Source organism: Magallana gigas, chromosome 1 (genome assembly GCF_963853765.1).
Source record: "Magallana gigas chromosome 1, xbMagGiga1.1, whole genome shotgun sequence".
In the NCBI taxonomy this organism is placed as follows: Eukaryota; Metazoa; Mollusca; class Bivalvia; order Ostreida; family Ostreidae; genus Magallana; species Magallana gigas.
In genome coordinates, this window is record NC_088853.1 from 21,532,006 (window position 1) to 21,547,511 (window position 15,506).

The following is a 15,506-nucleotide window of genomic DNA, read 5'->3' on the forward strand; positions in this document are numbered from 1 at the left end:
ATTTTATGCATTGTAAGATTTGGCTCATATTTCAACTTGTATTTTATATACCTGCTACTTGCGCTTTAGATTTGAATGCTTATTTACAATGAATGCCAAAAAATAAAATTTTATAAATTCTTCAGGTTTTTGCTGCATATAAATGTATGTATGTAGACTTGCACAACTTTTTCCAAATGATAAAAAAGTTTAATGTTGTTTTCTTTTATCGTTTTTTTTGTCAAGTCTTATCCGTATCACATCTAGGTGTAACATAATTTCAAATAGGAGTTTTAACTTATTTGCGTATGTCTTCGTGATATTGCGGGTTTTTACTGTTAACATCTATGTTTGAATTATAAAAGCGTATTTAAGAGAGAAATGCTAAATTAAAGGGGTTGATCACTTCACTGATGTATCAACATACCGAATTTAACAAAAGACAAAAAATATGAGAATTTGAGCGGATTATATTCAAGTTTAAAAAAAACCAGATGATCATTTTAGCTATTCTTAAAGCAAATGTTCACTGATTAGTGTGTCGGTGTTTCGTTTGTGAAATCAGGCCGTGAGATAAAGTTTTCTATTTCCTTTAACGCTTACAATTAAGGGTATCGGTATTTAGTTATCTGATAAACCCTTAAAGGGGCATGGTCACGATTTTGGTCAAATTTTGTTTTTCTGTTTTTGTCATTTGCAATGCTCTATGAATGCATTTCTAATGATCAAATGAAATTTGGGTGCCCGTCGATGAGTTTTAAGCAAGATACAGGGCTCACAATTCTTCGTCATGTAAACAAGGCTCGTGTCCTGTTTTTGTTTACATAGGTTCAATATACCAGTAAAAAATCTTTTCAAGATGATTTGTCTATATTCTTATTCTTTTTAAGCATAAATAAACAGTTCCTAACCATAAATTCATTAATTTTAGGTATAAAACTGGAATTTTCACTTCAACGTTCAAAATGTAAACAAACGCTTTGTTTACATAGCGAGGAATTGTAAGCTCTGAAACTCGCTTATATCTCAACAAATGGCACTCAAATTTTGGTTGCCAATTAAAAATGCCTTACTGAACCATTATAAACATTAAAATCGAAAAAATAATATTTGACCAAAATTGTGACCATGCCCCTTGAAATGCGCCTTCTATTTGTTATAAACAGGATACAGTATACAAGTTATTTAACACGTATAGCGATAATGTTTAACTTCGGAATCAGAGCATGCATTTATGGTCTCGTTCTTTTCAATTCGGTCAAGGCTGTATGGGTTCAGTGACACATAGCACATTTACTAGTTAAACACATTCGTTTCTTAATCCCCAGGTAAGCCAGTTACATTTACCTTTGCTTTTCAATGTATTGCTATTATCTTTAAACAAATCTCAGCCACACTCTACTTTAGATTCTGTTGTATCGTTACGTGATAATGTTGACTTGTCAAGATACAGTACCGTCAACGCGGATCCCGTTTTTAATCACGCCCCCCCCGCGATTAAATCATCCCGGTCATCGCTGCAGCCATGTTTAAACCGCGGCGGTGTGACCTACCGTTGAACAGGGTGATCGGAGATTTTTACCTTACGCTATTAGACAATAAGACGGCCACCTTATATTAAGAATCATTATTTACTGGTAATGTCTAATGAATTGCTTCATTTCACATTAAATGATTATGTATTAAATGCACGTTTTCAAAACTCTCTATTAATTTTTAAGAAATTTTAATTAAACAATTATATGCACCCGTAACAATTTTCATGTAACGGTGGATAAAGGTATTATTTCGAAGACATTTTATTTTAATCATTTTCTTAATATAATCTACATGTAGGATAAGATAAAAACTAAAAAAAGAAAATACTTATTTTTTAAACATTTCCGACTCTTAATATTTTTAAATCCATATCAAGAAGTAGCACGTCTTACGGCTTGGTCTCTCGATGCTCAAGACAGTAAATGTTATACTATAGTCCGTGACAAGCACATGCTTCACGGTGAACGTTTACCTTACGATCAACGACATAAAATGAAAATTTTTCTTTACTCTGAAAATACTACATGATATTATCATTTTATGTGTGTCGATTATAAATAAAGGTGCTAAAATATGTTGTAACAGTTGCTAATAACGTTTTTCGTAGCCCCCACCCCCCCCCCCCCCCCATCTTGAAGTTTTTATGACTGTCAAAGTAGACTGTATTTAACTTTAGTCCCAATTGTTTTACACAAAGATGTGAAACCATCGCACTGACAGGAAATCCACTCTACGCTTGAACGCACAGAATACACAGGTACATGTATAGACCGGTGGGTCATCCGTGAAACGAGTGATCACAAGGAATTCTACCCGTATCAAACAATTTTACTAATAGTAACAACAATTATTGTTTCATTTTACTTTGTTCTTAAATTGTTAAACGTGTTTTATGATGTTCCTCTCCGCAAAAAACCCATTAAACCTTCAATATGAAGTAATCGAGAGAATGAAAATTAACAGAACGAAACTATTTTCTTTTAATTCTCTTTGATCCCGATAAACCAGTACTTTACAAATTTAAATATAATATATTTTAGTTTTATTAAGTAAGGTAAATTAAGCAATTTTTTGAAATATCGTTAGAGATATCGTATTATCTCGCACATACCCACATTACAAATGGAATACACGCATTCCAGAGTTTTTTTAAATGTTATCTGAACAGCTGGAGAAAAGAAGACAATATGTACATATCTATAGTCTGTTTAATAATTAACCAGCAATTCGGTAGAAACTACTTATCTTGTGAACATTATTTATTTTCTATTCAATATTATATCAATAAATCAATTTTTCTATAAACGTAAACTACTATCTTTCTTTTTGTAATTATTTAAAGTTTTCAACTATCTTTTTTATTTTACTGCTTAACATTTTTTGAATACAGACTATAGACAGGTAAATTTAAAGGTATCACATTTGACTGAATGCGAGAATACGAGGTGGAGATGATCCCCGTTTTTACAGTGGGTAGACCTAACAATTACATAATCTTGCGTAATATCCTTAAGCGCTTAGCACATTAGATCAACTACTTAATTATGATTTCGGTGTTGTAACGGGCTTGCGGGAGGTGTTGGGGATGAGGGTTTAGTCCTGGTCTCCATCTCTCTCATCTTCACTCGAAGTTCCCGGTCAGACCCGGAATCAAGGACAACTGCTCTGTCAACTTCTTTGGCCGGCCCCACTGAACATCATACTACTCACCAACAGTGATCGTAATGTCACTCTCACATCGGAAGTATACACGACTCTGCACTTGAAAATTGTCATCGCACAAATACTGCACAAGAAAATGCCTATCTTCACGCACACCAGAACGCCTAGTCATTGTTTTATGAAAATCACAGAATATACCTGTATATATCTTTTCAGGGCAACACTTAGTTTAAAACTGAATAAAACCCGTGTGATGTGAAGAATCATACAATTTTAATTATGAGTACCCTTTCCTTTGTGTTTCAGGCACGTAGCATCGTTTTTGAAAGTGTGGGGGGGGGGGGCCAGACCCATCCAAAAAATCTTCACAAGCAAAAAAAAAAAAAAACAAAAAGGGGGGAAATTAAAAGTTTCCAAAAATCTTCAAAATCCTAATCCATGGGGGGGGGGGGGGGGGGGGGGGGGGGTTAGACTCAACTATACTTCCAAAAAAAAATTCTTCCTTACCAAAATTTTTTCCCTCCATATCATCAAATTCCTAATCCGTGAGGGGGGGGGGGGGGAGGGAGGGGGTAATTTCCATTTGACTTCTCCTTTTCTTATTTTCATATCAATTTTTTACTCACTTCCAAAAAAATGGGGGGGCCAACTCCATTATAATTCATTTTTTTATATGTAAATTTTAAAAATTTGTTGCTGCGAGAAAAAGTGGTGTGGGGGGGGGGGGCAGGCCCCCTGCCCCCCCCCCCCCCCCTGATGCTACGTGCCTGTGTTTTGATTAGGAGAACTGATTTTCCTTTGAACATTTAATTGTGAGCATGTGTTTTTATAAGGCTACAACAAATCGGTCTACAGAGCTGGTTAAAATCAATTTTCCGAACAAATTATGAATTTTTTATCAAAACAATGACGCTTGTTACAGCAATTATAAGGACGTGCTTTTCCGTAATATGAGCGATTAAGCTACTTTTAAAATTCGAATGAATTTTTAACGGTTTGATAGGATAAAAAGATAATATATACTATTGAAAAAAAATTATACATACCTGAATATTTATAAAGTAAAATATTTAATTTAAGTAAATAAGTCTTATTAATTTTACATTATCGGGTTAGATTTTAAAGTTTAATCTAATCGTATATCGATATATCAATAAGTTAGTAAAGCATGATTTTTCAACCACTTGCGGGCATGGCTCATTTCAATTTGGATTGTACAGATAACAGCATTGAAATATTACCCCAGTATTACCAAATTAACAGCAAATATTAGAAATAAATATTTACCTTCAAAATATGTGATTTTCTATAAAGGGATCATGATTATCTTTATGCATTTGTTAACTTACATTTATGTTTAATGCATGTTACATATTTTTTTAATCGAGGGAGATAACTCGTGTTCCTTTTCGATACTTTTTAACACCGATCGTTCAAACCGCGGGGGTGTTGTCATTATGGGTGATTGAACCGCGGCGGCACGCAGTTTTTACCTGAGACAGGTGTTTAAACCGCGTTGCAATTTGGACAGCGGGGGTGCACGGAAAATACGGGATCCGCGTTGACGGTACTGTAATTTTTTATTTTTCAGTCGCTAAATCAGCTCAAACTTTATCCATTATCTTATTGCTTGTAGGTAAAGTTTTTAACACCTCAAAAAATTGCATATTATGAAGACACATAATCGATACTGTAGTTGAAAAATTATTGTTCAGACTGGCCTATTTTTAGACGTTCAATATTAAAAAGGGGTTTACCACAAATAAAGTTTGCAATTACTTCTATTGTACAAGCACATTTCAGACCCAGCGATTCTAACGTTTCGAAGAACAAAAACAAATAGTAAAGAAATTTGATTTGTGATGCTATCTAGGCCAAAGAAGAGGGACAATGAGATTATAACGAATCTTACATTCTAATCAACCTTTCCCCATCAGGATGGAAACACCAAATATCTATCAAAAGAGGGATTTTTTTCAATACCTATACCACTCAGTCAACAACTGAATTTTCCTTTTTGCTTTAATCTGGAAAGGCGAATGGATGTCAGATTTATAGATTCAGTTACATTTGAGTCATATCGAAACTATCATGACGACTGAATAGCATTTATTCAGTTTTTGAATGTGCATAATTAAAAAAAAGTTTATTTGTGACAATAAAACCCCTTTTCCAGTACACTGGTAGCAACGTTATTGTTGACGAACGACACGCACAATTATGATACACGAACGATCACGCACGATACACGAACGATCACGCACGACACAGAAACGCTCACGCACGATACACGCACGACACAGAAACGCTCACGCACGATACACGGGCGATGACTAACTTACTGAATGTTAACGATACACGAACAATAACGTTAAATCACGCAAACAAACAATTCTGCACCATTAAACACGCAAAATCAAAAATACTTTAAGAAAACGTTTTGCTTTTATTTATACTACAATATGCGTGTGTGTTTTTTTTTTTTTTTTTTTTTTTTAAAGCGGCATATACAGTAGCCATCCGCTGTTATATTTTGTACACGTAAACAATATTATATAGGATTCAAACACAAATTATTCTTTTGCCTCCATAACGAACATAGCCTTATCATGACTTAAAAAAAAATAAAGAAATAAAGAACATGCATAAACTACAAAAAATTATACATCCGAGTTATTGTTTATGTAATCCGATTCCCTTATGTTTGATTTATTTATGCGAGATATAGGTCAATTTGTTACCTTGTTCAAAAGAATTTCGAGTTTTCACACCCCATATTTTCACAATTTACGGTACATAATTGATTTTATTCTATTTATTCTAAATTTTAAAGCGTCTCAATAAGTTGATTTTTCTTTCGAATGTTTATACCATGTACAATGTACCAGAGGAGAATGCGTATCGTATTCTCATTTTAAAAGGAAACTGGGGATAGTTGTTTTGTGTTTAACGGGGGATTGGTAAGCTTTACCGCTTACATTCAATGTGTCTCTCTTGAAAATATTTTTAAAATTATGTGTCAAGATGCCATAGATGCAATTAGTGCTTGATTTAGGCTGATTACAAAAGTATGCAAAACTAACTCGACCAAACAAAGGATTGACTGAGTTGTTGAAATACTTATCTTAAAATGTATTTAACGACGAAAGAGGGAATAGCTTAAAATAATCAGCACGGACAAGATACATAAAGATTACCAATTTTCAATGTTCTATAAAAAAAGTTTTAAATTCACATTGTTGCATTGTTTAAATAAAAAACTACTTGTCGTTGTTTTTAGAATAAATCCTGGCATTCCGTAAAAAAAAAAATTACAAAACAAAAAAAACCGCACAGTCATTCACGGTAAAAAAACAACAAACCACTTTTTTTTTCCGATACATGCACGATCCCGCACGTTAAACGAACGATCACCAACATTACACGAACTATTTAACACAATTGGCTTGTCAACAATAACGTTGTTACCACTGTATAACGGATAAACAAATCGTGTTTACGGTCGAAGATAGTTTGTATTTAAATTTGTCAATATTTTAAGATTCTAATATACATTAAGTTACGTTAAGTTAAGTTAAGTAGGAAATGATTAATTAGGTGCACCTCTTCCGAATTAAATCTGTTATTTCGGTTAATCTTTTAAATCAATATGACAATTCATGGAATTATTTACACAAACAAGACACAAACAAAAGAAAAAAGAAAACCCAACTAAATCAAAACTTTGTTACATTGAGCTACAGTTGAACAATCTTAATCAATATATTACACCTTAAAATAAAACGTTTGCAAGACCAGGTTGAAATGGAACTTCAAGGCAGAACAGCACTTGTGACGGGCTTTGCTGGCACCATTGGATCGGTGATTGCTAAATCTTTAGCGAACGCCGGATGTGTCGTCATTGGGGTGGACAAAGTGAAACATGATATTGTACGGATGTCCATCGATGAAATAAAAGCAGAGTAAAGCAAATTTATTTTGAAATATTTAAACATAGACGGATTAAACTGATTAAGTTTTGGTTTTCTGCTTTAAAAGTTAAGATTTTGTTTTCCTAATCATAAGAGAATGATTATAAGACGGAATGCCAACATATAATTACACTCTATAAGCAATTTAAAACATTTCTTTGGGTTATATTTTCCCATTTTTTCCACAGATGTAAACGAGATCTTAAATACTTCCAATGCGACCTTTTAAACAAAGAAGACATCCGTAAGGTTTTCCAAGATCTGAAGTCTGGACATGTTGACATTTTAGTTAATGCAGCTGGTATATATTCAATCTTTTTGACACATCCATCCCATCCATCCATCCATCCCTACCTCATTTATTTCTTTATCGGTCCATCTTTTTATTAAACTATCCTTTTAATAATCCATTCATCCTTTGATTCATCAACCCAGCCAGCCAAAAATAATTTACCAAATCATTCAGTTATCTTTCTACAGGTCGATTATCAATCAACAGGGTTGAAGATTTGTCTGATGATGTTTGGGATGAAGATATAGGCGTCAATTTGACTGCACCATTCGTATTGATAAAACTGGTTATTGGCTTAATGAAAGAAAAAGGTAAAATATTAAATTAAAAAAATATATGTATTCTATATTTTTGTTTTCAACCTGTGTTATATTTAGAGACAAATTGCGTTACTCTTGCATTTAAATTGGATGAAAGTAGTCTATTATTAAAAATGAGCGAACAATTGCCTCAGGTTATGTTCCGACCGTGCAACGGTAGAAGTAAGAGTAACTACTTAACAGATAATATATGCAACAATAGAAGCAAAACTCGTCTTGTTGGTGTTTGGCTTCTAATACATTGTGCATAAATGTACCAGAAAGACGATTTTTATTTCTATTTATCAAAAATAAGAGGCAGTTTTTGTTTTATAAAATATAAATATATTTTTTTCCGTTTTTGCTGTTTTTTCTAATTTCAGGTTGGGGAAGAATTATAAACATTTCTTCAAGTTTGGGAATAAAGGCAACAGGAAGTATATCAAGTTATATTGCCTCTAAGACTGGTCTTATTGGACTCACGAGGGTAAAACTTCATTTTTTTATAAACATTTTCTAAAAGCCCATTTACGTGCTGTTTTACTATGTTTTTTTTAATGGAATTTTTGATGTAGAAAAATCCCTAGTCTGTTTCTTAAACATTTCCTAACAGCTTCTTTAATATAGTGACTATGTAATAAAATTGTTTACCTCCAGGGGAAAAATTCTTGCCTGATTTTTGAAATCATGAAAAATCAAAGTACTGGAGTACTGACGGGAGTTGATTTTATCGATTTTCATTTATTTAAAAATCAACTTATCTTGCATGGCAATTAGAGTCTAGTCTATATTTAAATTACGCACTTTTTCATATTATAAATTACTAAAACTTTTCCAGCAAAAATTTCGAGAAACCCCATACGAATCATGTGTAATATTTAAGGATATATTTCAAACTATGTATTAGTAATCGAAACAATTTTAAAAATTGTATGGATCCAAGCACTATTGACATCGAACTCGTTATACAATCTTGTTCAACTATACGCTCGGCTGTCTCCGTTAATCTCAGACAAGCAAGAAAGCCTCTCTGCTTGTCGGAGATTTACGGAGACAGCCGAGCGTTTGGTTGAACTGTATTAACCTCACTAAACTCTGGCGTAGGAATACATGAGACTACAAAAATATCTAAATTGTTTCGTATTATATAAAATCTGACTATTTTCAAAGTGTTTATAGATAAGTTTCCTTGATAAACAATGCTCCAGCATACATTACATCGAATTTTTCTATTATTTTTAAGAACTACGTCTTGTCAGCGGTGATGTTTTGTGCTGAGGTCCAAACACTGTTTCACTTTCGGTTTGCCAGAGTAACTGCATAGGATAGTTGATTAAAATCAACTCCCAAAAAACCAAATGAAAAATTAATATCAAAATGTTAGGAATTCATAAGTTTGGGAGAGTAGAATTGTTTTTTGAATCATTTTTCACAAGTGTATATAAATCGTTAATTAGTTTACCCCGAAAAATATATTGGAGATATCAATTCTACTTATAGTTTGTCCCAAGATATTTATTATGATATGATGATAATGTGAGCGAAGTTATCTTGGGAATTTTCACTTTCATCAATTTCAGTTGCACTTCTGTCACAGGTATGTGTATTTTTATTATTAATCATTCAAATATGCAGCATAAATATCTTGGGACAGACTATAGCATTGTTCGTGGAAAATTTCGGTTATCATTGCCAATGAAGAATATGTTTAAGGAAGAGAGAAAAAAAAATTCGAAGACATTCGGACTAGCGAACATAAATCTTAGTTAAAATGTTGATAGAAAATTAAAAGATTATTCAAAAATGTTTTACCAAAAAATGCTTATTTTATATCATTGAAGTTTTCAGTTATTCTTTTGGTAAAGGAAAATGTAATTTCTCTCCAAGAGAATACTTTAATTATGGTTTATGGTTTCAACATCTATGACTTGATGTACTTTAAGTTTAAAAAGGACCTTATGTATACACATCCTTATCGTGTTGTTCTAATACTTGCTATGGATTTATCATAAAGACAAATGTATAAACGCATTTTCCCATCACGTCTATATGAAACCAACGGCAATATTAGACTTTGACCAATATTAAACTGTTAATAGAACAGATTTCAACATCTTTAAAACTGTTTATATAAAACGCATCAATAGTTCAGATTAATATAATCTTAACACAGAGGATCAGTCTGGCCTGATTTAGCAAAAAATGGTGGCATGCAAATATATCTGCTATGCATTAGTACGTTCTTAGTCAATCAAAAATAGGAACCCATTAATAGTTATCCGTTATTTATTGCCATATATATGTTTTCCATTGCTTTTTCACTTTTGACAAAGAAAAAATAATAAATATATGCACTGATCGCATATTGTGGATTCATTTAAATTATTGGGGGCCAATGTTCGTTGATCGTGGGTTTTTTAGGCCTATTTGTGGGGATGTATTTCGTAGATGCGTCGTTCTTTAGTTTCAGTAACGATGATAACTCTTTCTAAATTTGTTTTCATTGAGGATGTAAATTCGTGGGAGAGGGATACCCACGAATACAACGAAAATTAAGCCACTACGAATGATTATAATTTCACACTATTCTTTTATGTTTACAGGCAGTTGCTGTAGAGTGTGCAGATAAAGGCGTGACATGTAACGCCATCTGTCCTACGGTTGTGGACACACCATGTAAATGCATTACGTCATTAACTGTTTGTTAATCGTGATCAAAAGTCAGTTTCTTTTTTGTAATCATAGTAAGGTAACTTCATTCTTTGATATATCAAATGTTTGTCGATAGCTACAATTCAGCCTTCATGATTCTACTTTCTCTAACAGTACATGTAATACAATGTGCCCATACAATTTGAAATATTAAACCTGGTCTTGTGTTGTTGATTTTTTGTTCATTTTTTTAAATGATAATAGATATACCTTTCCAATCATTCATTTAAAATAGAAATCACATCACAAATCAACTTTTGCATTTGAAAAACGAACACTAGCATATTACAAACATGCTTTATTTTTTCAGTATGTCAGTATATGTTCCGTGTTTTGGTCGGATGGGGTATTTATCCTTTAAAACACCGTTTATTAGTGAGCGTATTTGATACATTAGACATACATTGTACAATGTATCACATTTTAATTTTTAATCTACCTTTAAGCAAGTTTCTTAAACTACATATGTAGGCATACAATACCACATATATTTCAAGTTCTGGTTTCTAATACATTATGAATTTTATTGCATCTGTAGTTATAACATCTTTTATGGAACACCTACAGACAGCTACTGGAAAGAGCTTCGAGGAAACAAAGGTACATTTTTAGAGTAACTTGCATCAAAATGTTTTACATATAGGTCTATGGGCACACAAATATTGCGGGTTTTTTGTTGTATCATACGATCTCAAATAATCGATATGAAGAGCGTGTCTGAGAGAAAAACATGAAAATGGTCCAGAAGCTTTTGTAAGCTCTACGTGGTATATATGTATATAATTCATTCAAAGTAACTTTTCTCAAATGATAAAGGTATAAGTGCATGGGTCTGTTACCAAAAGAAGCACTACGGACTCCAAATGAAAACTGTAATTACACTGTTTTATTATTTTTTTTGGGGGGGGGGGGATAAATGTCACATCTGAAATAAATTCAAATTCTTAATTGTTTTTTTGTTTTTTTTGATTTGTTTTGTTTTTTAAAGAACATGTAAATACTTATTAAACATGTAGTCAATACAACTGATCTTCCTTTAGACTAAGATCAAAAAAGTCATAAACTTCAAATTGTGCCCCATTGTATATGTTTGGTGGGCTATAAAGCTTAAGGTCAAGATCTAGTAAATGAAAGGTGTCTACAGGTTTAGGAAATTCAAGATATAAATTCTTTTAATGATGCTTCATAACAATATCCTTGTTTTGTAGGGTGTACTGGGGCTTAAAATGTTGGTAAACACTATGGAAAATAATGTTTTAAACAACCATTTTCTACCTTATATGAAGGGTAAAAGTAAGGAATCTCGGAGTTTTGTCCATTTTTGACTAATGAAATATATCTGGAATGCCTACAGTCTCTCCAAAAATAGCATCAAACAAGCTCTTGACCTTCTCTCTAAAAAGATGTCAAATTGAGTATAGGTACAGGGATTAGTTTTCCCGTGATTAAATATAGAATGTCAAAATATTGTTTTTTTTTCACATAATTCCTTTAAAGCCATAAAATACAGGAAAAGATTCATTAAATTGATTATGACGTCATAATGGTTCTAGCACCAAAAAGACACTCTAAAATCATTTGCTAGATCTTGACCTTAATTATAAATTTTAAAAAAATACAATCAATGTAAAAAATTAATATTAATCATCTTTTACATAGATTAAGTTATAATGCAACAATCTTTTTGTAATGATGAAAGATAGCCCTGCATTTTTTTTATTACATGTACCAGCGTCCCTTAATTTGCAATTATATGTTTAAAAATATATTGTTGTCACTAAGAATAAAAACAATGGACGAAATGTTTAAATGTGTTTTAAACCTTGAAACATCATCGATCTTTAATATACAAAGCCAAATGAAAAAGTCTATGAACCTTTCTGAACTATTTAAAATAAAAAGATTTTGCACGGTTTTCTCTGAGACAATCTTTTTAATTTTACAAAACTGATAGTTAGATAATCATATTCGCTAAATTCATTATGCAGATAAATGATAGCAAACATTTGGCAAGACGTTAATGTACAATTCCATTTATGCACAACAGTAATAAAATTATGTTCTGTAAAATTTAATTATTGAATGCTCATTATCTTGACTTCGCCCATACAATTAGTAATTACAATACTAACTGTAATTATAAAAGTTTCCTCTTTGCTTAATTAGAGTTTTTTTTTATTTTTAAAGTTTATTATTTTTTGTGTTTTCAAAGGAGGCGGCTAGACAGTCACACCCAACAAAACAGTTTACTACACCTGAACAGGTAAATATAGTACTTAAGCACTTACAATCACGAGGGTTTTTAAATCACAAGAACAAAATTAAAGACACATTAAGAAAATGATCTTTTAAGAATGTTGTCATTGCCATTTAAAAACCACTTTTTTTATTCTTTTGATAAAAATCTGTGTCTAAAATATATAGAAACGCATATCTATTTTAAATTAAAAGTTTCAAATTGTTTAATACACTAAAAGTTTAGTTTGTGGTTTAAATATAAATCTTTACCGCTTAAGACAGGTCTGATTGGTAACATGTCAACCTTTTTTTATTTACTTGACATTAGGATGGGAAATCTTGAACGATGTTTAAAAACCCGTTTTCTTTCACTGAGGACACTACATCACTATATAGCTATTGCATTTTGATGACCCTAAGGACTTTCCCAATTATAAACCATTTCAATATTGAGAAAAAAATGATTAATTAAACAAAAGAAACAATCAATCAATTAATCAATTTAATTCATAATTATCTGCAATAGTTCTTTACTTAATTCTTCATAAAAAAAAACAAAACCCCCAAAAAACCAAAAAAACCGAAACAAAAAAGCAAAAAAAAAAAGCAACAAAAACAAAACAAAACAACAAAACTCCCCACAAACATTGCTGTTTAACAATGTATCACCCCCCCCCCCTCTCAAATTTAGTAAAACAATCGCCGCAGTTTTTTTTCCTTATTTCTCACCTTCCTGTTGCTAGAACCATTAACAGTTTTTCTTTTGTTTTTATCTTCTTTTCTTTTAATAACATGTTTACTGATTGATTTTTTTAATGAAGAATAGAGATGTTGAAACGCGCCTAATGTCGTTAGTTCACATTGAGGGGGGGGGGGTCTTTCAATTGCCCTAAATTGTTTTTTAATTTCAATAAAATCACTTACAACTTTAGTTATTAGGCGGAAATACCTTAATTTTTAAGAAGAATTAGGTTTTGACTTTCTATATTCATTATTATGTTCAATATGGTATGTATTGTCAAATCAAACTTGAAAAGAATATTGTTGAAAACACACCAACATTGAAGTTGCATTGCTGAAAGATCGGTATTTTTTCCTATTTAGATAGCTGACTTAGTGGTGTTCCTTTGTTCCCCAGCAGGTCAGAATATGACTGGGACAGCTATTCCTATAGATGGCGGAGTAACCATCGCCTAAAGAAAATACGGCTAAAAGCGAAACCTGTGTAATGTAGAAATGATATGTACATACAATCACCATTTCGTGTACTTTTAATTAAAGCCCGTACAATCTTTAATTCAAAATCACTGAATATAACTCCCACAGTTATATAGTGTTATTAAACGCATATAGAGTGTTTGCAATGATGTTCACACATTCGATTAACGAAAACTAGTAAACTTTATCATAGACGAGAGGATATAGTTTTTTGTTCGTTGTTCAAACATTGCTCACATTTGTAAAACATTTAAACAGATCATCGAAAGATATATATTTTTGATTGCCAACACTTTTTGTTTTCATTCAAACTTTGTCAACTGGGATGCAACGGTAAAACAATGTGAACACGATGATGATAACATTAATTCATCTTTAGGATTGAACTCTGTTTAAAACAAATTACTTTAAAAAACTTAAATTAAATCTGCGTTCAGCATACGTTTGAAAAATAATCCTTCCACGGTCATTTAAAGGAAAGGTTATCACACAAGACATCGGACAACGAATACGTTACTATTCGGACTAACTTAAGAACCCCCCCCCCCCCCCAAATATGCCTGTGTCCAACATTCTACTAAAATGTGAGAAAGGAAACTAAAGGGTGACCAAAAGTACACAAACCCTTCAATATTGCATATCTTTGTCATTAAAATTCAATTTTGAATTAGTTCACAATATCTTGAATGTCTCACTATACGATTCACATTTGTAAATCAATTGACGTTTAATATAAAAAAGGAGTGGGTTTTATGTCCTCGAAACTGTAAATGAGAACAAAACTCATGTTCAAGTATTAATAATCCCAAGCCCGAAGTTTACATAACTGTCAGAAAGAATAACTAGTTGAATAATTAAGTACATTTTAATACTGTTCAAATACATTTGTTTATCTTGTAATTTAAGTTTTACAAAGAAATATATTTAAGTTTTTTGAATGTCACTTATTAGCTGGTCCGTAATGGCGGCCTCGGCGGGCTCAAAAAACCATCCGTCCGTGTATCCGTGTAAGACAGGCCAAAGTTGGTGAATCTTGACTGTTGAATAGTTAAATGTTGATTGTTTATGGTGGTTCCATTTTTCTAAAGGCTGAGTTCCTTGAATACTGAATACTGCAATACTGGGATCTAATGATAGTATACATTTCATAACTGTATATACCATACATTGGGGTTATATTCTATGCACGTTTTTCCACATACATATAACATTACTTTACACACATATTTTACATATATTTACTTATATTATACATGCATACTTTTACTCTTGTTTTACTTATATATTTTTACACTTGTAATTTACACATACTATATACATTATACAAATAACATGTTTACTTATACACTGAATTCACGCAATTACTATACACACTTTTTACAATGTTTACGGAGCATTGTTACTTTACAGTTACTTTGTATACTTTATAAACATTACCAGTTGTTATGTACTTAAACAATATGTTAAGTTTAAAACAACTCTATGGAACAAATGAACAAAACACAAAAAAGGAACTTGGCTGTCATTGCAACTGAAATTAACAATAAAAAAAACTTTAAAATAAAACTCTCTTACCTCAGATGTGAGAAGAACCTG

The 15,506-nt window shown here is 31.9% G+C and overlaps 1 protein-coding gene and 1 long non-coding RNA gene across 3 annotated transcripts in view; both read left to right on the forward strand.

Annotated features, from left to right (window-relative positions):
- Positions 1 to 15,506, forward strand: part of LOC136276478 (uncharacterized) — a 175,203-nt gene that overhangs the window by 138,341 nt on the left and 21,356 nt on the right. The gene's annotated exons all lie outside the window — the stretch shown is intronic.
- On the forward strand, positions 1,185 to 14,109 carry LOC117687845 (D-beta-hydroxybutyrate dehydrogenase-like). 2 transcript variants are annotated; one of them, XM_066088444.1, is made up of 9 exons: positions 1,185 to 1,307; positions 6,979 to 7,142; positions 7,340 to 7,452; positions 7,632 to 7,754; positions 8,126 to 8,229; positions 10,346 to 10,418; positions 10,993 to 11,054; positions 12,667 to 12,717; positions 13,797 to 14,109. In XM_066088444.1, the coding sequence occupies exons 2-9, from the start codon at positions 6,985 to 6,987 to the stop codon at positions 13,887 to 13,889; spliced, it is 777 nt and encodes a 258-aa protein (XP_065944516.1). In that variant the 5' UTR covers positions 1,185 to 1,307; positions 6,979 to 6,984; the 3' UTR covers positions 13,890 to 14,109. The 2 variants fall into 2 exon arrangements, with proteins under 2 accessions (XP_065944516.1, XP_065944518.1); XM_066088446.1 differs by having other exon boundaries at positions 1,254 to 1,307; positions 6,974 to 7,142.

What these genes read in the sequence shown, in the direction of transcription:
- LOC117687845 (XM_066088444.1), top strand. Translation starts at nt 6,985, where the DNA reads ATGGAACTTCAAGGCAGAACAGCACTTGTGACGGGCTTTGCTGGCACC. An exon ending in TGGCTTAATGAAAGAAAAAG is followed by an intron (nt 7,755 to 8,125) that starts GTAAAATATTAA and finishes TTCTAATTTCAG; the next exon opens with GTTGGGGAAGAATTATAAAC. An exon ending in TACGGTTGTGGACACACCAT is followed by an intron (nt 10,419 to 10,992) that starts GTAAATGCATTA and finishes TTGCATCTGTAG; the next exon opens with TTATAACATCTTTTATGGAA.